Below are 22,449 nucleotides of genomic sequence, written 5' to 3' on the forward strand. Positions count from 1 at the left end.
TCTTATGATGCTCTAGGAATTGAATTATAGATTAAATTGTACATACTATTGTTGTCAGAGAGAGAGGAGGAAAGAGAGTGAACTAGGAGAGGGAAAGAGGGGAAGTTAGAGAGAGAGAGAGTGAGACAATAGAGCAGGTTGGTTGTTAGGTGATTTCAAGTATGGCCCCTCCCTCCCTCCCTCCCTCCCTCCACCCTGAGGTGGAGGTTATAAGTACCTGTACTCTTGGTATTCCTCCCCCACTCGGATTCAGACCTAGAGCAGCACATGGAGACGACCACCCACTGTATTCAGATTACACAGAGAGAAGACAAAGAACCTCTACGCCACATAGAGAGAGAGGAGACACAGACTAAGACAAAAGGCCATCCAGTTTCACTCAGACACGCAGACAAACAGAGAAACCAACGCCAACCGGATCCAATATGGTGTCAGCTGGGTTACAGATGCTGGGCACGGCCCTGGGGGTCATTGGCTGGATCGGGACTATCATCGTATGCGCCATGCCCATGTGGAAGGTCTCCGCCTTCATTGACAGCAACATCATCATCTCTCAAGTCACCTGGGAGGGTATCTGGATGAGCTGCGTGTTCCAGAGCACGGGCCAGATGCAGTGTAAGATCTATGACTCCATGTTGGCCCTGCCCCAGGACCTTCAGGCTGCCAGAGCCATGACTGTCATCGCCATCCTCTCCGGCATCATCGCCATCCTATTGGCTGTAGCCGGGGGAAAGTGCACCAACTGCGTGGAGGACGAGGCGTCCAAGGCTAAAGTGGGCGTGACATCTGGGGTGGTGTTCATCATTGCCGGGGTTCTGTGTCTGATCCCTGTCTGCTGGATAGCCCACAGCATCATCCAGGACTTCTACAACCCGCACCTGGTAAGCGCTCAGAAGAGGGAGCTGGGGGGCGCGCTCTACGTGGGCTGGGGGGCAGGTGCCCTGCTGCTGATTGGAGGAGGCCTGCTCTGCTTCAACTGCCCCGAGAAGGACGAGGGATCCTACACCGCCAGGTACAACAAGTCCCCTCGCTCCGAGACCTTGGGACCAGCCTCTGGAAAAGACTACGTCTGAGAAAGGAAGAGAGGGAAGAGAGGGAGAGAGAGAAGAATGGAAGAGCAAGAATGGAAGAGAAGAGAGCGAGGTCTGTCTGCCATGAGAGACTGTCTGTCTGTAGCTAAGATCCAGCTGTGTATATATGGACTCTATTCTGGCACTATGGTCACTATGGTGCTGCTCTATTAGGAAGGTTTGATAATGAGGATATTTGAAGGTGATGAGCAAAGAGGAGGACCACAGTGACTAAAGAGTCCATGGAAGTAAGTTACAGTTGAAAGTGAACCACAGCTGAAGCTAGGTATAAAATATACTTTAGAACAAGAGGATTCTATCCCATAAGTCTTTGCATAAATATTGTCCTAACCTGTATATTTTCGGCTTAGACCCGGAGAAGGAACTGAATTCCTTAAAAACAACCCCATGCAGTCTGCAACATTGTCCTGTGCAGGTTTGGCTGTGTGTGTGTGTGTGTGTGTGTGTGTGTGTGTGTGTGTGTGTGTGTGTGTGTGTGTGTGTGTGTGTGTGTGTGTGTGTGTGTGTGTGTGTGTGTGTGTGTGTGTGTGTGTGTGTGTGTGTGTGTGTGTGTGTGTGTGTGATTGTTAATATTGTCATGTGTAGCTTTTCTTAAAGTGTATGAGTTACAGTAGATAGTTCTGAAACTGTAAATAAATATTTTCCCTATGTATTTGACTTTATGTTTTGATGGCATTTCATCAACACCATATTCAAGATGAGAAGTCTGTCAGCGCTTTATTTCTATCAGATGCAATAACTGCAATAACTTTCATTCAACTAAATAGCAAGTAAATATTAAACTATGTCCATAAAACAAAATATTTCTCAGGTATTTTTCCCTGCCGTTGTACTATCTAAGGGGGGAATTCCTACCCTAGTCAGACTTTTCTCTCTGCTACCGCACAGCAAGCGGTACCGGAGTGCCAAGTCTAGGTCCAAAAGGCTACTTAACAGCTTCTATCCCAAGCCATAAGACTGCTGAACAGCTAATCAAATGACCACCCAGACTGTTTGCATTGCCCCTGCTGCTCCTCGCTGATAATTATCTATGCATAGTCACAATTGTTTTATATGTACATATTACCTCAATTACCACTACTAACCTGTACCCCTGCACATTGACTCGGTACCGATACCCACTGTATATAGCCTCGTTATTGTTATTTTATTGTTGTTCTTTTAATAATTCTTTTTTTCTTTTTTTCTTTAGTATATTTAGTAAATCTTTTCTTAACTCTATTTCTTGAACTGCATTGTTGGTTAAGGGTTTGTAAGTAAACATTTCACGTATTACTTTCCTGTTGTATTCGGCGCATGTCCCAAATACAATTTGATTTGATTTGAGTTAAGCACTAGTAAATAGAACGTCCCACTGGACAGAGACATCAGTTCAACATCTAGTTCTGATTTACATTTGGTTGAGTTGTCAACTAACCTGAATTCAATGTGAAATCAACAACAAAACATTTCACTACGTCATTAGATTTAGGTTCAAAGTTGGGTTCAAAAACAACTAAATGCCCATATGTTGATGACTTCTTGCAAATCCAATCAGTTTTCCACATTGATTCAATGTCATCACATAGATTTTATTGGTTGAAATGATGTGGAAACAACATTGATTCAACCAGTTTTTGCCCAGTGTGGTAATTACATTTTATGCAAGTATGCACGTTTCTCTCCACACGTATTCGGACCTTGAACTTAAGCATGAAAGTAGCATGCCATTCCCCCGCTATTCGTTTGGTGTGGAGATCAAATAAATGAAGGTGTGGCGGCGGTGTGTATACAGATATTTTGACCTTGACATAATTCCCTCATAAATCCACCACCTTTACGGGCGATGAAACGATGAATAAGGTCGAGCAATCTGTTAGTTCCAAGTGGAACGACATGTACTTTCTTTATTTCAGATAGAAGTAACACCATTCTACATGCACTGTAATTTACAAATTGATAAGAGCTATTGATAAGAGCTATTGATAAGAGCTATTGATAAGAGCTATTGATAAGAGCTTTTGATAAGAGCTTTTGATAAGAGCTATTGATAAGAGCTATTGATAAGAGATATTGATAAGAGCTATTGATAAGAGCTAGGTAAATGAGAAATCAATTGTTTTAGATATATTTGACCTTATGATCACTGGAGACCAATGTCATATGGCAGCAAACTGAAGTATATCAACACATCACCTTTTCCACAGTGAAGTTTATGAAATGCTGGCCTTATAACTTGAAGGGGTGAAATTTGAAGACAGTACAGCGCCAAACCTACCGAGTTGGTTTATGATTTCTAGAATGTTTTAATTATTTATATGCCCTGACTTTTCACTGTATTTAAAAATATATATTGGTAGCCAACATCAGTTTTTTATTTTATTTAACTAGGCAAGTCAGTTAAGAATAAATTCTTATTTACAATGACAGCCTAGGAACAGTGGGTTAACTGTCTTGTTCATGGGTATAATGACAGATTTTTACCTTGTCAGCTCAGGGATTTGATCTAGCAACCTTTCGGTTACTGGCTCAACACTCTAACCACGAGGCTACCTGCCATTACACCCACAGTCATTTATAACTGCCACTTAACTATTAGTTTCCTTACATTGTTAACTCACTTTAGTGTTAGTTTCCTTACATTGTTAACTCACTTTAGTGTTAGTTTCCTTACATTTATAATGGTCACTTTAGTGTTAGTTTCCTTACATTTTGTATCACTCCATTTACAATTGGCTCATTCATCCCCCCCTCCTCTCCCCTGTAACTATTCCCCAGGTCGTTGCTGCAAATGAGAACGTGTTCTCAGTCAACTTACCTGGTAAAATAACGGTAAAATAAAAATAAAAAATAAAAATTACATCATTAGTTGACCTTTCTTTGCTCTGTCTCGTTCTTCTGGTTGTTCCTCAGGATCATATCAGGCTTACGTAGTGGATCATATCAGGCTAACGTAGTGGATCATATCAGGATAACGTAGTGGATCATATCAGGCTAACGTAGTGGATCATATCAGGCTAACGTAGTGGATCATATCAGGCTAACGTAGTGGATCATATCAGGCTAACGTAGTGGATCATATCAGGCTAACGTAGTGGATCATATCAGGCTAACGTAGTGGATCATATTAGGCTAACGTAGTGGATCATATCAGGCTAACGTAGTGGATCATATCAGGCTAACGTAGTGGATCATATCAGGCTAACGTAGTGGATCATATCAGGCTAACGTAGTGGATCATATCAGGCTAACGTAGTGGATCATATTAGGCTAACGTATTACAAGTTGTGCAATAATTTGGGACATGCAGCCTTTTTTAATCATTATGGAACCCATACTTAGCTGTTTTAAACCTGGAGCCTGGCCCACAGTTTAAGACCACTGGACCGTTTTCATCACATGATTAGTGAAGATTATTAGGATAGATTAATAGGACTAGTGTTTAACCCCTATTGTACTCTTTTCTCACCTTCCAATATTTCATGGATTGAACAATTGAATTTGGCAACTTCCAGGATGAATCAAACCACTGTATTCAAAAAGAAAGGAGGACCAAGGCACTCTTCATATAATTTTTTTGATGACCAATTTACCCCTTTTACCAAAGAGCACCTTCTATCTACCAAAATGTACTATAGTGTACCTTAGTAGTGCTTCCCTTCCTCCTCTTCAAACCACTGTATTGTTGATCCATCAATATATGTTGTACATAAAAGCTCTACAAACACCTTTTTTTTAATTATAATTCAAAATTACTTTCCTAACCCTAAATAATATACAAGATCAGAGTATTTTTAAATCTACCAATTGGTGCTGAAAATGAGATGTGTATTTGCATGGCTTTCTTTCATTGATCTCTAATTTTCTGAACGGTCTCTCCATATATTCTAGTGCAGTGGTCACCAACCGGTCGATCACGATCGACTTGTCAATCGCCAAACAAAAAACCCAAGGATAAAGCCTTGTGTACCTATTTTTTATATTTTTATATTAGTCTCGGGCTGCTGGTGGTAGATGCAGCCAATTCAGATGCCCTGCGCACCGGCAAGATATGTAACTTTCAAAATAAAGAAATCCTATTTTAAAAGTTATATAACTTGAAAACTTGAGTGCTGACAAGCAAAACATTTTGGGACTACGTCAACAACGGACTATTTAGACAAATACCAAAATATCGTTTTCAGGTGGAATTGTAAAACTACTCAAATGCATGTATTCATTGCCTCCTACTGCACTGAGGAGGGATAACATTCTGGTCTCGTGAGGTACTCAATACATTTAAATTTCAGCAGTGGAGTAAAAGTAAAGATACCTTAATAGAAAATGACTCAAGTAAAAGCAAAAGTTACCCAGTAAAATACAACTTGGGTAAAAGTCTAAAAGTATCGGTGGTACAGTGGTGGATAAAGTTTTCAATTGTCATATTTGAGTAAAAGTAAATGCTATACATCAAATTCCTTATCTTAAGAAGACAAGACTGCACAATTGTTATTATTATTTACTGACGATTATTATTATTATTTGTTTATTTTATTTTTACGGACAGCCAGGGGCACTATTTACAATTGCAGTATTTGTGTTTAGTGAGTCCGCCAGATGTATTTTGTGTTTAGTGAGTCCGCCAGATGTATTTGTGTTTAGTGAGTCCGCCAGATGTATTTGTGTTTAGTGAGTCCGCCAGATGTATTTGTGTTTAGTGAGTCCGCCAGATGTATTTTGTGTTTAGTGAGTCCGCCAGATGTATTTTGTGTTTAGTGAGTCCGCCAGATGTATTTGTGTTTAGTGAGTCCGCCAGATGTATTTGTGTTTAGTGAGTCCGCCAGATGTATTTTGTGTTTAGTGAGTCCGCCAGATGTATTTGTGTTTAGTGAGTCCGCCAGATGTATTTGTGTTTAGTGAGTCCGCCAGATCAGAGGCAGTAGGGGTGATGCGGTATTATTGATAGGTGTGTGAATTGGACCATAATTCCGTCCTGCCTGAGCATTCGAAATGTAACAAGTACTTTTTGGTGTCAGGGGAAATGTATGGGTGTAAAATTTACATATTTTCTTTAGGAATGTAGTGAAGTAAAAGTAAAAGTTGTTAAAAAATATATAAATAGTAAAGTACAGATACACCAAAAAACTACTTAGTAGTACTTTTACTTAAGTACTTTACACCACTGAATTTCAGTCTTTTAGCAGGATCCCACAGTTGGATGTCACTCACTGTAAAGATATTCTTGGAAATAACATACTGAAGTTAATACTGTGTGTGTGTGTGTTCAGGTGGGGGTTGGAGAGAGAGACATTGTCCTGTGTTTGGGAGCGTTGCTTGAGATCCTTCAGTAAAGCTCATATCACCAGAACAAAACACACAAAGAGCAGGAAACAAGGCCCAGGGATATCCAGTGTCGGCTTTCCTCTATTGTTTGGGAGCATAGAAACCCAAACCCAAACCCCACCCTCCCCACCTCCCTCCAAAGTGTGATCTATATAATAAGATCCTGTTTACTCGTCGTCATCCCAGAACTCAGGCTCTCAGAGAGAAGGAAGAAAACCACCACTGGTCAGTCTGAAGGAATAAGAGGCAGACGAAGAAGAAGGAGAGGAGAGCCTCCATTGCAACCTTTCCGTGTTCGAGACTGTGCAGCATTGTCTAGACAGAAGCAGTTTGACTTGATCGAATCATTGACAAATAACCGTGTAGAGGCAAAATGTGTGCAGGGGTGTAAGTCGATCATCTCTACAACAGCAGCAGTAGATTCAGCGTACCAGCCGTAGTAACCAGCGGCACTAGTATACCTTGAACTTCGAACTTTGTATACTTCAGCCATGGCTTCCCAGGGCCTCCAGATTATGGGAGTAATGCTGGCCATGATTGGCTGGCTGGGGACCATCCTCACTTGTGCCATGCCCATGTGGAGGGTCACTGCCTTTGTCGGAGCCAACATCGTCACCGCTCAGGTCATCTGGGAAGGGTTATGGATGAACTGCGTGGTCCAGAGCACGGGACAGATGCAGTGTAAGGTCTATGACTCCATGCTTGCCTTACCTCAGGACCTCCAGGCCGCCAGAGCTATGGTCATCGTGGCAGTGATTGTGGGCGTCTGCGGCGTCATGATGGCCATCGTCGGGGGGAAGTGCACCAACTGCATGGAGGACGAGGCTGCCAAAGCCAAAGCCTGCATCATCGCCGGGATCGTCTTCATCATCTGTGGCCTCCTCATCTTCATCCCTGTGTCATGGTCGGCCAATACCCTGATCAGAGACTTCTATAACCCCTTGGTGATAGAGGCCCAGAGGAGGGAGCTGGGGGCGGCTCTGTACATCGGCTGGGGCTCCGCAGGGCTGCTGCTGTTGGGAGGTGGTCTGCTCTGCTGCAACTGCCCCCCCAAGGAGGGCAACATGGGCAGGCCATATGTGGCGGCTAAGTTCGCCCCCGTCCGGACCACATCTCCATCCATGAACTATGTATGAGTGAGGGGTAGAGTCTCGGGTGGATATGGGGACATTTGACATTTTTTACATTTGACATTTTTACATTTTAGTCATTTAGCAGACGCTCTTATCCAGAGTGACTTCCAGTTAATCCATTCATCTTAAGATAGCTAGGTGAGACAACCACATATCACAGTCACAGTATGTATACTTTTCCTCAATAATGTAGCTATCAACAGAGTCAGAGCTAGAAGGGGGAGGGGTTCAGGTGCTTTTGGAAGACGGGACTGGGGATATAGGAGCAGGATGGGGTGTTCAGTGTTACAGATGAAATGTTGATGCTCTTATTGAGTTGTCCGATACTCTTTTGCAGACGACACTAAGTCTTGTCTACTCTACATATTGCCAGCTCTATGTTCTAAATATATATTATATCTTATGACATGATATGATGTTGGGTCTGCTCCGCTTGATATATTTCTATATTCTGAATGTTGCTAGGTGACTTTGGAGTTGTAATGTTTTTACATTGATGTCCTCCTGTGACGACTTATTTATGTTTTCTGCTCAAATTGAATGTTACATTCTGTCTGTATCCTAGTATCAGACTACTCTCTTCTGTATGCTTTTCAGTATGTGCATTTTTTCCCCCTTCATTTCACAAATATTCACATTTGAAATAAAAGTAGATTTTAAAACGAAAATAAATGTTCTGTTTGAATATAAATATTTAGCATCATGGTTTAAGTTACGTTGTTGTTCTCTGTTCATTCGAGTTGCGCAAAGTAGGCGCATAGACCTAGATTGATTGATTACGAGGAATTTCTATTGGCAAGTGCATTTTTCGCCGTTAGGCTGTTTGACATGGTTAAATTGACTGTCCTCGTGGGGTGACAGTATTTTACAGAAAAATCCCTGAATAGAACAGATTTCGGCGACACCTCGAGACAATCCGTTAGAGCGCGCCTGGAAACACATTGACGAGGAATCCAGCTTTTTGTCAAATTGACGTCTGATTTGAATATTCGCAGCAGGTTAGGAGAATTTACGCAGCAGGTTAGGAGAACTAAGTTAGAAGGTTAGGAAAATTAGGTTGTTAGGGAAAGGGTTAGGGTTAGCTAAAATGCACAAAAAAAATCCACTTTTGACATTAATTTGAAAAAAGATGGATCCTTTCTAGCCATGTCTGTTTAATGGCTACAGAGAGCGCGCCTCTTTTCCCATACAGTAGGCTACAGACCGCACATCTACCAGTTCCCTTTCAGGTGAAAATAAATGTCCAAAAATATATATAAATATTCCCCCGCCCAGTTTTCCTCAAGACGGGTTTCTGAAAAGGAATATTAACATAATTTATATGCTGAGCATCACTAATTATTCAGTTTTCAAAATTCGTTGAGAAAAATATATATTAAATAACAACACTCTAAGAGCAAATAGTAAGTGCCTTTAGTTTTCTGAAGTGCTTCTGTTTCGCCATGCCCTTGCAGATTTGGCGGGAAAGTAGACTAATGTCCCAAAAGGGTTAGACATCTGGGGAAATCCCCCCCAAAACACGATGTTGTCTGTTTACAGTTCGAGCAAAACTCAGTCAAAATTCAAAACAGTATGAAATGATTATTCAATTCTTCTTCTGATGTAATCGATAGCCACTCTAAACGCGCAAGCTAAACAAAAGGCTAAATATAGGCTATAAAGTAAACTAGGCTATAGGCTATAACAATACATAGGCAGAGGTTCCTAAACTTTTTCACTCAGTCCCCCCTTCCAGCATTGGAGAACATCCACGCCCCCTGCGCGCGCGCCACGTCTATTTCTATGGGCACAGGCACAGTTCATGACACAAACTGTTCACACCCCTCTTGTTGGTGGATATAATTTTGCAGGTTTAAAGCTTATTTCCTGCAGTTCTACACGTTTTTTCATAGGGTGCAAAGAAAATGTTGCCATTTTAAAACTAATATATATTTTGCCATGTCTAATGTTTATTCATGTGATATTTGAGTGACAATAAAATTACAACAATATATATGGGCTTAAAACAGCGAAATTAAAAATGTTCGCTGAGATGATCTAGTTGATCTGGACATTTCTGAAAAGCTATAAATAACTCTAAAGGCAGGGCTGTCCAACCATGTTCCTGGAGAGCTATGAAATGACTAACATGAGGAGGAACTGATTTCGAAATTGCACCTTGTGCATTCTACTAGTACGACTTTCACCCACAGTTTGGGATCTTCTGGGCTAAAGCACACATCTATTTTGAAACGAACGTTCCAAAAAAGAGTAGTCAAAGAAATTAGTACTTCGCTCCATTATAGAGGTCTCCCCTCGACCGGCACTGACAGCAAAGGAGCGCGCCCCCAATCAGAAGCGGTCCTGACGCGCCCCAGCCGACGTACAGGGACGCGCCCAGCTCTCTCCTCTGTGAGTCGGGTACCAGGGAGTTGTTGAGCGCCCCAGCCACAAGGAAGAACACCCCGGCAGTGATGGCCACCCGGGCCTTGGCCGACTGGTCCCCGACGCAGGTGGTGCATTTCCCCCTGACAACCGAGAGCAGGAGCACGAACAGGGCCAAGAGGACGGCGATGACTACCATGGCCCGGGCGGCTTGGAGGTCCGGAGGCAAGGAGAGGGGTGAGTCGTTGACCTTACACTGCATATGGCCTATGCTCTGCACCACGCACGTCATCCACAGAGCCTCCCAGATGGTCTGCGCCACCACAATGTTGTTTCCGATGAAGGCCGAGACTTTCCACATGGGGAGGATGCAGATGCTGTTCCCCACCCAGCCCAGCACCGCCAGCCCGACGCCCAGAATCTGCAGCCCCAAAGATACCATCGTTGCCAGCTACTGCTACTCCTATATGGATCTCCCTCTTCTCCTCCAAAAAGCACACCGAGTGTGTGACCCCTAAAGCAGAATAAGGTTATATAGAGAGCCAACCGAGCCCCCTCCATCCTCGGGTGGGCTTTGGCTCCGTTACTAAGAGATCCACACATCTATCACGTTGTCCTGGAGTTCAGGAATGTTCTTCCCACACAGGAAGCCCCTCAATGTGCCCAGCTGTGTACAAAATCCTGGAAAAATACCCTACATAGGAATGTGTCTTGGGCCGTTGCCAAGAGATATGCACCACATTTAAATTCTTATAATTTCACAGCTGAAAAATAGACAGCTCCAATCTGCAAAAGTAGGCTACTCAATTATGAAATAAACTTGTCGCAACGATTCTTGTGCAAAAGTTTATTTGCGCGGGTTTTGGTCTCTCCAGTTTTGCATTGGCTGTCCTACCCAATGCCACAGGTGGAGAGGTGTGTGTGAAACATAAGATAGGGTTTTCGTGGCTGCTTACAGGCCAATACACAGACTGGGTGTCATCTATGGCTGCTTAATTAACCGGCCACTATCTGAGACTTTTTTTAATTATTCAGCGAGCAGGGGAGTGAGTAAAGAAGAATTACACAATTTAACTAAAATAATAAGATGTTACACGATTTATTTTATATTTGCACTATTGCACAAATTATATATTTTTTACATCCAAAACCACGAACGTGATTTTTTTTACATTAAATAATTAGGACACTGTTATCACAAATTATGTTTTTTTACTACCATGCACTGCGATGGACACTAACTTTGTAGCTAGACCAGATGGTCGAAACTCAGCAAAGGCCTTTATCAGGGTACAGTAAAGCATGCTGTTGTTATCGAATAAAATAGACCTTCCCAATTAAATGTGAAGTAAACTAAATAAAAACACAAAATAGGAAACAACCAAGATCTCAAAAAAGTTAAATAGGCTGTTCACATTTAATTTGAGATCTAGAAAAGCATTGCTTTGTAAGCTTATATTTTACTTTTGAAAAGCTTTTCTCCAGTCGCGTTATATAGAAAATGAAGAAAGTAGGGAACGATTGAAAGAAAGAATGTCCGTGTGAAGGAGAAGTGTTATATCAGGGACTTTTGCTAGTCGGAACTAGGAAACTCGGGACTACAACCAAGTAAGCAAGTGGGACAATTTAGCTTACTAGTTCGAGTATCACTTGAACGCGGCAATAGCCCACGTGGGAATTTGATTTTCGTTGTTGGATGTTAAAATTATAATTTATCACAGAAACCAACAGCTCATTCATGAGCATCCATAAGAATCCAACAGCCCATGCGTGGCGAACCTTCAATACTCTCCAAACTGACGCACAGGTTTTACGCACAGAAAGCTTAGCCATTCGGGTTATTTGGAGATCAGTGGATACAACTGCGTATAGTTAACATGCTGCACATGAACGGACTGGGACTAATAGACTGACAGCTGGTATCAATGACAGTAAATTGCGTAGTCTATGTTCAGCACATGGTGGCGGAAATGGGAACGATGGCTCATTCACGTGCTAGTCGGAACAAGGAAACTTGTTTTTTAACTTTCAATTAAGACCTAGACAACCAGGTGAGGGGAGTTACTTACTAATTAGTTACCTTAACTCATCAATCAAGTGCAAGGGTGAAGGGAAAACCCGCAGACACTCGGCCATCCTTGGAATGAGTTTGACACGTGTGCTAACTGGTTGAACGCGGCACGCGTATAACTACAACCATTTCGGACATTTCTGAGTTTCCTAGGCCGACTAGCGTGTGAACGCAGCATAACATATGGGTAGTTTGGGCACGCTTATTAGTTCGGTGGGTGTGTATCGGCCAACAAACAGGTGCTTTCAATCGTCCCAATTAGTAACCATACCCTGGTAGGTGGGTATAAAGGTTGGAGTCTGTATCCTAACCAAAATAGCTAGCATTCCCACTGCCAAACACTAGTCCTGCCCTTTTTACGAGTTTGAGTAGATAGAACGCAATGGCCTCCGCCGGTCTACAGATTCTGGGCATTTCCCTGGCTATCATCGGTTGGATCGGTGACATCATAATCTGCGCGCTCCCCATGTGGAAGGTGACTGCTTTCATCGGCAATAACATCGTAACCGCGCAGGTCTCCTGGGAGGGCCTGTGGATGAGTTGTGTGATCCAGAGCACGGGCCAGATGCAGTGTAAGGTCTACGACTCCATGCTGGCCTTACCTCAGGACCTCCAGGCCGCCAGGGCTCTGGTCGTCATCTCCATCCTCGTGGCCGTGATCGGCATCCTGCTCTCCGTGGCTGGGGGGAAGTGCACAAACTGCATCGACGACGAGGCTGCCAAGTCCAAGGTGGCCATCGCATCCGGCGTGTTCTTCCAGGTCGCCGGCATCCTCTGCCTGATCCCCGTGTCTTGGTCCGCCAACACCGTCATCAGGGACTTCTACAACCCGCTTCTCATTGACGCGCAGAGGAGAGAGCTGGGCGCGTCGTTGTTCATCGGATGGGGCTCTGCTGGCCTGATGCTCATCGGCGGCGCACTTCTCTGCTGCCAGTGCCTAAAGCGCAAGGAGGGTGGGTACTCTGCCAAATATTCCGCCCCGCGCTCTGCCGCCAGTGGAGCGGCCTACGTCTGACAAGATGAACCCTGAAGTTGACCTGTTTTAAATGGAGACTATTGATGTAGTAGAAATTATGCATGAATGTGAATCTTTTGGCTAAACTGCAGTGCACCATAGAAATTCGAGTGGGGATTAGATTTTTTTCCCCCATGACATGTTTTAACGATTTATTGATTTAATAAATGATTGTACTTTATTCTCTCGTTGAATTCATATTTTGGTTCAAGAAGGCTATGGGGTTTAAAACTGTCTTCACAATCTCTTGAAGGTCAGTTCCAATATTGGGCTAGACTACACTAATCTGCCCGTGAGCAAGGTAATTGCTCCAGGGTTGCCTTTAATGGCTTTTTCTTCAATTCCATGTCCTACTTGTACATATAGTGAGCAGGACTCTCTAAGCACCCCTTCATATTCCCCTGAAGCATAAATATTTAAGTAGGTAAACCCATAGCGTTCTCTATGGGGAGTTATTTGCTGTGTACACAGAACCAACAGCTGAAAGTTGTTAATGGAAGAATATAACGTCAATAGGCTAGAACACAACAAAATAGACATCTTACTGAGTTACAATCCATGAGGAAAGAAGTCAATTGGAACAATGACTTGGGCCCTAGTCTATGGATTTCACAACTGGGAATACTGATATGCATCTGGTCACATGCCTTTTAAAGGTAGTGGCGTGGATCAGAAACCCAGTATCTGGTGTGACCATTTGTCTCGTGGCATGTCCTTCGCATAAAGTTGATCAGGCGGTGTGAAGTTGCAGAGTACTGGACCGCTGTCCGTACACATCGATTAAGAGCATCCCAAACATGTTCAATGGGTGACGTGTGAGTATGGAAGAATTGGGACATTTTCAGCTTCCAGGAGTTGTGAAAAGGTCCTTGCGACATGGGGTAGTGCATTATGCTGAAACATGAGGTGATGGCGGCAGATGAATGGCACGACAGTGGGCCTCAGGATCCAGTCACATATCTCTGCATTCAAATTGCCATCAAAATTAAATTGTGTTCGTTGTCCCTAGCTTATACCTGCCCATACCATAACCGCACCACCACCATGGGGCACTCTGTTCTAGTTGACATCAGCAAACTGCTTACCTACACAACGCCATATGTGGTCTGCAGTTGCGAGGCCAGCTGGATGTACTGAGTGGCCTTTTATTGTCTCAAGCACAAGGTGCACCTGTGTAATACTGTTTAATCAGATCCTTGATATGTCACACGTGTCAGGTGGATGGATTATCTTGGCAAAGTTGAAAGGCTCACTAACAGGGATGTAAACTAATTTCTGCACAACATTTTAGAGAAATAAGCTTTTTGTGCATATGGAACATTTCTGGGATCTTTTATTTCACCTCATGAAACATGGGACCAACACTTTACATGTTACATTTATATTTTTGTTCAGTGTATTTCCATGGTAACCACTGTCCACCCTCACACATTCCCATACTGGGGAATCAGGACAAGCGGGTAACCTGAGCCACAAACTAGCTCAATCCCCTCCCTGTTCTATTTCCTTTCACAATACCTCCTGTGTTACTGACACAAGGAAATATGCTCTCATTCGACAAACACAGCTACCCTCTCACGGCTGCCTTGGCTTAGATGCAACTTGTGGACTTGTAATCTTTGTTAGTTTCAAAGAGGACAAAGGGGATACAATGGTCTGCTCTGCTCTCACAGCTGCCTTGGATTAGCTGCAACGTTTAGATTCATGGACTTTTATAGATAGAGTGGAGAATTTGACTTGTCCGCATCTGAACTATCAGGCCTTTTTCCAAGACCAGTCTCATTTTGTAGTGTAGGAAATACAAACGATGCGAAGTCAACCCCACATCAGATCCAACAAGCTAACGACAACGTAACCATTAGAATACTTCCAGAACCACCTATTGGACACTTTCGACTATTCCGGGGAGGAACAATGAGCCGACAGATCCTTGCCTTTGTCCTGGCCTTCATCGGGTTCATGGGGACCATCGTGATCTGTGCCCTGCCCATGTGGAAGGTAACAGCCTTTGTCGGAGCCAACATTGTCACTGCCCAGGTGTTCTGGGAAGGGTTATGGATGAACTGTGTGATCCAGAGCACGGGCCACATGCAGTGTAAAGCCTATGACTCCCTCCTGGCCTTACCCCAGAACCTGCAGGCTTCCAGGGCTCTCATCTGCGTCTCCATTGGGGTCAGTGTGCTCGCCATCGGGCTGACTGTAGTTGGGGCACGCTGCACCAACTTCCTCCATGACGACTGGCTGGCCAAGTCGAAGGTTGGCATTGCGGCAGGCACGGTGTTCATGGCAGCGGGGGTGTTGTGTGTTATCCCTGTCAGCTGGTCCGCTCACACCATCATCCAGGGCTTCTACAACCCTCTGGCCACCCAGGAGAGGAGAGGGGAACTGGGGGCGTCCATCTACGTGGGGTGGGTGTCTGGAGCTCTGCTCATGATCGGAGGAGGGATGCTCTGCAGCACGTACAGGTGCTGAGGAGGGGGAGGAGAGGAGAGGAGGACATTAGTTATGGATGCCAAAAGAGAGAAGATAGGATATCGAATGCTGGCCTTATCCTGGATGGATGAGGGGAGGAAGGGAGGAGAGAGAGGGCTTTAAACATTGTATGTTTGAGGAAGAGAGAGGATAACACATTCTCTCCTCACTCCACTAAAGACATGCCCAAGTCTGGGATGATTTAGTCCACATTGCTCCCACCTAGATGATTTTCTTGTGTGGAGATGTATTAGGTGAGGCCTGTAGATTAACTGTGTAGTGACTATATGGTGAAATTCACAGGACAGATGCAGTGACTGCATCCCAAATGGCACCCTATACCCAATATAGTGCACTACTTTTGAACTGAGCCCTATGGGCCCTGGTCAAAAGTAGCGCACTATATAGGAAATAGGATTCCATTTTGGATGCACGTCCTCCATCACCCCAGACAGGGGTTTGCAGCATCAGATTGGCAGAGTGTTCCATCATGGCTGTTTGTGGAGGACAGATAGAGGAGTAGTTCTGAGTGATGTTTTAACATGTTTCTTAATTGATTGTAAAAAATAAATAAATAAAAAAGTCAAGCAATGAGAGACTGGTATCTGCTGGACAGCTCTTTATTCACCAGCCTAATCAGAGTTTTAAACAGAGTACACAGATAGATACACTGCTACATGACTGAATCCCTGCAAAAACATGCAGGGTAAAGTGAGACGGTACCCCTGAGATACAGTATATGACTGTACAGTATATGTGACGGAGATCAGACTAGGTCAGGTTAGATCAGACTCAGGTTAGGTTAGATCAGAATAGGTCACTTTAGATCAGACTAGGTCAGGTTAGATCAGACTAGGTCAGACTCAGGTTAGATCAGACTAGGTCAGGTTACATCAGAATCAGGTTAGATCAGACTAGATCAGACTCAGGTTAGATCAGACTAGGTCAGGTTACATCAGAATCAGGTTAGATCAGACTCAGGTTAGAACAGACTAGGTCAGGTTAGATCAGACTAGGTCAGGTTACATCAGAATCAGGTTAGATCAGGTCAGGTTAGAACAGACTAGGTCAGGTTAGAACAGACTAGGTCAGGTTAGAACAGAATCAGGTTAGATCAGACTCAGGTTAGAACAGACAAGGTCAGGTTAGAACAGACTAGGTCAGGTTAGAACAGAATCAGGTTAGATCAGACTCAGGTTAGAACAGACTAGGTCAGGTTAGAACAGAAGTAATAAATGCACTTTGTCTTTGATCAAAAACTAAATCTGATATAGATTATGTTAAGGAAATGAATAATGATAGTAATGATGAGTCATGAAGAACAACATTATCAATAAACTGCTTTCCTACATAACTGAGCATTTGTCTGATTGTATGAAGTGTAGACACACAAAATGACACATTTAAGAAGGTACAATTTTTCTTTTATTTATTTTGCGTAAATATTATGATATTTATATAAATTAAGGGCAGTGTTGACATTCAATGTCATAATTATACAGTACCAGTCAAGTTTGGACACACCTACTCATTCAAGGGTTTTTCTTTATTTTTACATTGTAGAATACTAGTGAAGACATAACAACTACTAAATAACACATATGGAATCATGTAGTAACCAAAAAAGTGTCAAACAAATAAAATATATTTCATATTTGAGATTCTTCAAAGTAGCCACCCGTTGCCTTGATGACAGAAGCTAGCTAGCTTACTTTGGCTAACGTTAGCTATTAGCTGTGTAGAAGGCCAGGGGATTGTTTGAAAGAGAAACTCACATCTACTACTACGAGAGATAGTCCTCCCTTATTTCTGCTGATAGTCCTCCCTTATTCAGCTAGCAAGGCAACAATGCCTTGCTAGCTGACCTACTTTTCCACTGTTTCCGGAAGCACTGAAGCATTCTGCCCTGTTCTGAAAGAACTCCCTGGGTTTACCGTCATGCTGTAGATGTTTGGTCAGGACGTGTCGTTATGTTCATTTGTTCATTTTGATTGAATCATTACCTAGCACTTCCCCGCGCAAAACACATTGTGAGCGCACCTCGTTATTTCTCAAAGTTAGTATGAAAGAGAGAGAAACTGATCGGTGTATTTGCGTTTCATGACAATAGAGCTCAGTCAGAACTTGTTGCTAGCATGAGTCCATTTGATGACAGCGGTGAGTGATGGCGAGTGGGAATGACAAGTCAGTGGCTCACAGCGCATTATCTGCTGCTGAACGACAGCGCTGCAGCGTGTGTCAGAGTGATCTTCAAGAAAACTGCATAAAAAAAGATGCGGTTAACCACAAAGTACACAGGCATCTCCCTCTCGCACAGCTGCCAAACTGAGCAGAGACCGCTGCTAAGCAGAGAGCACCCTGAACAGAGACCGCAGTTGCACTTGGCCAAATCAATTCCAGTAATTAATGAAATAATTCTACATTTACACTGACACGTCGCGACCCACCATTAGCAGGTCCGCGACCCACTTTGGAGTATTGAATGTCAAGCATGGATTCAACCACAAAGACCAGGGAGGTTTTTCAATGCCACGCAAAGACGGACACTGACACAAAAAATCTACACTAGAGTTGCTTACCAAGATGACATTGAATGTTTCTGAGTAGCCTAGTTACAGTTTTGACTTAAATTGGCTTGAACATCTATGGCAAGACTTGGCAATGGCAATGATCAACAACCAACTTGACAGCGCTTGAAGAATTTAAAAAATAATAAAAATGGGCAAATATTGTACAATTCAGGTGTGCAAAGATCTTATAGACTCACCCCCAAAAAATCTCACAGCTGGAATCGCTGCCAAAGCGGTTTCTAAGTTGTATTGCCTCAGGGGGGGTCAATACTTATCTAATCAAGATATATGAAGTGTTTTATTTGTTATTAATTTGTTGTAATTTTTCTACCACGTTGACATGAGAGCACTTTGTGTAGATCATTGACCAAAAATGACAATTATCTCACTTTGTAATACAACAAAATATGGAAAATATTCTGTATGCATGTTCATATGTACATTAAGAACACTTGCTCTTTCCATGACAGACTGACCAGGTGAATCCAGGTGAAAGCTATGATCCCTTATTGATGTCACTTGTTAAATCCACTTAAATCTTAGTCCAGGGTTCCCCAACTGGCGGCCCATGGGTGGTTTTAATTGGCCCCACAATATATATATATATAAAAAACTAAAACCACTATATTATATATATATATAGTAAAACATTTGCTCAGAAATATACACACACACACACACACACACACACACACACACACACACACACACACACACACACACACACACACACACACACACACACACACACACACACACACACACACACACACACACACACACACACACACTGTATGTGTATATTCTTTCCATTGTTGGACATAAAAGACAAAAGACACCAGGAAATCAGCTCCAATTGATTTGTACTGAATAAATCTGATCCCAGGTATTCCCATGCATAATAGAGAGACACGTGATTGTATACAAATGTAAGCAAGGTTTGAAATTATTGTGTTTTTGTCATACCTTATATATGTTTGGGCTTCTGGAGGTCAATTTGGAGTCTACAAATGATTATGATTAATTATGTTCCTGTCACGACTTCCGCCGAAGTCGGCCCTTCTCCTTGTTCGGGTGGTGTTCGGCGGTCGACGTCACCGGCTTTCTAGTCACCATCGATCTATTTTTCAGTTTCGTTTTGTTTTGTCTGTATTATACACATCTGGTTTCAATTCCCCCATCATGTTCCCTATTTAACCCTCTGGCTTTCATTTCTGTTTTGTCCGTGATTGTTTGTGCGTTAGGTGTTGTGCTGATTACGTGTGTGTTTATTATTATTTTCCATTTGTGGAACTTTTGCATATATTTTGAGTAAAACACTGTGGTTTCACTCAACACCTGTGTCCTGCGCTTGACTCCTATACTTCTCCGCACACAACCCTGACAGTTCCGGCCCTCCGACCATCCACTCAACAAAATAAATCAGAATATAGTTGATGATCCCTTTTGTAGATGAATGGGAGGAGACTGGTTAAAGAATAATTTGTAACCTTGGTTCAACCCAATAGTAGGAAGGTGTTCTTAGTGTTTTGTACACACAGTATACAATTCTACAGTAGCTGTGCAAATTGAGGTTTGGAAAAAAATTATAATTTGTATCCTATTTTTTCCCAAACTTTCAGCACACATATCTTCCAACATACAGTATGTCAAGTACAGCACCCGATGTCACAGGAAGGCCAAAAAGATCATCAAGGACATCAACCACCCGAGCCACTGCCTGCTCACCCCGTTATAATCCAGAAGGCACGGTCAGTACAGGTGCATCAAAGCAGGGACCGAGAGACTGAAAAACATCTATCTCAAGGCCATCAGACTGTTAAACAGCCATCACTAGCACATTAGAGGCTGTTGCCTATAGGCATAGACTAGAAATCACTGGCCACTTTAAGGAAAGGAACACTAGTCACTTTAATAATGTTTACATATCTGGCATTACTCATCTCATATGTATATACTGTTTTCTATACTATTCTACTGTACCTTAGTCCGTACCGTTCTGATATCGCTCGTCCGTATGTATATAGTCTTAATTCATTCCTACTTAGATTTGTGTGCATTGGGTATATGTTGTTTAATTGTTAGATATTACTAGTTAGTTATTACTGTACTGTCGGAGCTAGAAGCACAAGCATTTCGCTACACCCGCAGTAACATCTGCTAATCACATGTATGTGACCAATACAATTTGATTTGATTTGTAGACGTACAGTAGAGTGAGCTACAAAAGTATTGGGACAGTGACACATTTTTTGGTTGCTTTGTACTGCAGCACTTGATACAATGACTATGAGGTTAAAGTGCAGACTATCAGATTTAATTTGAGGGTATTGCCATCCATATCGGGGGAACCGTTTAAAAATTACAGCACAAAAGTTTTGTATTTGGTCCCATATTCCTAGCATGCAATGTCACAAGCTTGATGTAGTCATTGCGTCCTATGAATATGGGACCAAATACTCAACTTTTTACTACTTTAATACACATATACTGTAAGTGAATTTGTTCCAATACTTTTGGCCAAAAGAATAAAAAATGCTTCACTGTCACAATAATTACGGAGGGCACTGAATCTCTATGGTGTCAATTGTTGTGGTTGTTACCGTTTCGGTTTGGACAATTTTTACTTATTTTGGTCTGTAAAGAAACCCATAGCTAACATATGGCTGGCTAGCTTTCTTTTGGACAGATGTACATTCCAGCAAACATACATTTTAGTCCCCAAACCCCACTTAACATATTTCTTGATATATTAGCTGTACGGTAGTGACACTTCTTAGAAATACATGAAGATTTACCAACTTCCTCTTTAATTTTATAGACCTTGGCACTCTACAAAAAAAACATACATGTCATCCTGCTAACTCCTCTGAAAGGGACACCCCTGTTCTGGAAAAGACCCAAGAGGTGTAACCAAAGCAACAGTACATAGTTGGCCATAACAGTTACAGGAATAACCAGCCGTGCATGTCTAATGGTGTCAAATGACCCAAAGCACATAACTAGTTTTGCTGACTCCTTCTGAAATAAATAATTGCCGCATATGTACTGAAAAATTCACAATATAATCTCATCACCTGGTGATATGTGTAGGGGTGTGGCTTAAGGCACATTCATTCTACAGTTTTTTTATGTGTTGGTGTGCAAATTCAAATCTGGAGCGCCAGAGTACGCTCAGATTGCCCTCGGGGCATTTGTAAATTCAGAGCGTTGTCAGATTGAGCGCTCCTAGGAACGGACAGAGGGCACACGGAACGGTCTGGCTGAGGAGTAGGGTTGATCCGAGCGTTCGGGCCTCACAGCAGCAGTCAAGCACCCAAGCTAACTGGCTTGCTAACATTGGCTAGCTTGCTAGCTACTTCCAGACACAAATGAGAGAACAAATTACTCTGACCATTTTACTCACCCTAGCAGAGCTGGTTAGGCTGTTATCATGTTATCCAGAGCTGGTTAGGCTGTTTTCATGTTATCTAGAGCTGGTTAGGCTGTGTTCATGTTATCCAGAGCTGGTTAGGCTGTGTTCATGTTATCCAGAGCTGGTTAGGCTGTGTTCATGTTATCCAGAGCTGGTTAGGCTGTTTTCATGTTATTCAGAGCTGGTTAGGCTGTGTTCATGTTATCCAGAGCTGGTTAGGCTGTGTTCATGTTATCCAGAGCTGGTTAGGCTGTTTTCATGTTATCCAGAGCTGGTTAGGCTGTGTTCATGTTATCCAGAGCTGGTTAGGCTGTTTTCATGTTATCCAGAGCTGGTTAGGCTGTGTTCATGTTATCCAGAGCTGGTTAGGCTGTTTTCATGTTATCCAGAGCTGGTTAGGCTGTGTTCATGTTATCCAGAGCTGGTTAGGCTGCTTTCATGTTATCCAGAGCTGGTTAGGCTGTTTTCATGTTATCCAGAGCTGGTTAGGCTGTGTTCATGTTATCCAGAGCTGGTTAGGCTGTTTTCATGTTATCCAGAGCTGGTTAGGCTGTGTTCATGTTATCCAGAGCTGGTTAGGCTGTTTTCATGTTATCCAGAGCTGGTTAGGCTGTTTTCATGTTATCCAGAGCTGGTTAGGCTGTTTTCATGTTATCCAGAGCTGGTTAGGCTGTTTTCATGTTATCCAGAGCTGGTTAGGCTGTTTTCATGTTATTCAGAGCTGGTTAGGCTGTGTTCATGTTATCCAGAGCTGGTTAGGCTGTGTTCATGTTATCCAGAGCTGGTTAGGCTGTGTTCATGTTATCCAGAGCTGGTTAGGCTGTTTTCATGTTATCCAGAGCTGGTTAGGCTGTTTTCATGTTATCCAGAGCTGGTTAGGCTGTGTTCATGTTATCCAGAGCTGGTTAGGCTGTGTTCATGTTATCCAGAGCTGGTTAGGCTGTTTTCATGTTATCCAGAGCTGGTTAGGCTGTGTTCATGTTATCCAGAGCTGGTTAGGCTGTTTTCATGTTATCC

At 42.8% G+C, this 22,449-nt stretch overlaps 3 protein-coding genes and 1 long non-coding RNA gene across 5 annotated transcripts; 3 read left to right on the plus strand and 1 right to left on the minus strand.

Moving 5' to 3' along the window:
* Window positions 1-248: 248 nt before the first annotated feature.
* On the plus strand, window positions 249-8,197 carry LOC139552763 (claudin-4-like). The gene is made up of 2 exons (XM_071364799.1): window positions 249-909; window positions 6,882-8,197. The coding sequence occupies exons 1-2, from the start codon at window positions 426-428 to the stop codon at window positions 7,526-7,528; spliced, it is 1,131 nt and encodes a 376-aa protein (XP_071220900.1). The 5' UTR covers window positions 249-425; the 3' UTR covers window positions 7,529-8,197.
* An 846-nt stretch (window positions 8,198-9,043) lies between these two features.
* LOC139552761 (claudin-4-like) lies at window positions 9,044-10,926 on the minus strand. Its single transcript, XM_071364798.1, has one exon. The coding sequence runs from the start codon at window positions 10,329-10,331 to the stop codon at window positions 9,789-9,791; it is 543 nt and encodes a 180-aa protein (XP_071220899.1). The 5' UTR covers window positions 10,332-10,926; the 3' UTR covers window positions 9,044-9,788.
* A 1,150-nt stretch (window positions 10,927-12,076) lies between these two features.
* Window positions 12,077-16,043, plus strand: LOC139552764 (claudin-4-like). The gene is made up of 2 exons (XM_071364800.1): window positions 12,077-12,823; window positions 14,885-16,043. The coding sequence occupies exons 1-2, from the start codon at window positions 12,343-12,345 to the stop codon at window positions 15,445-15,447; spliced, it is 1,044 nt and encodes a 347-aa protein (XP_071220901.1). The 5' UTR covers window positions 12,077-12,342; the 3' UTR covers window positions 15,448-16,043.
* A 380-nt stretch (window positions 16,044-16,423) lies between these two features.
* On the plus strand, window positions 16,424-16,791 carry LOC139552766 (uncharacterized). Of its 2 annotated transcripts, none has more exons than XR_011670476.1 (3): window positions 16,424-16,443; window positions 16,495-16,539; window positions 16,644-16,791. It is a non-coding gene; the product is annotated as an uncharacterized lncRNA (long non-coding RNA). The 2 variants fall into 2 exon arrangements; XR_011670475.1 differs by having other exon boundaries at window positions 16,495-16,534; window positions 16,587-16,791.
* The last annotated feature ends 5,658 nt before the right edge of the window (window positions 16,792-22,449 follow it).

The sequence above is a fragment of the Salvelinus alpinus genome, chromosome 24, assembly GCF_045679555.1.
Source record: "Salvelinus alpinus chromosome 24, SLU_Salpinus.1, whole genome shotgun sequence".
Lineage (NCBI taxonomy): Eukaryota > Metazoa > Chordata > Actinopteri > Salmoniformes > Salmonidae > Salvelinus > Salvelinus alpinus.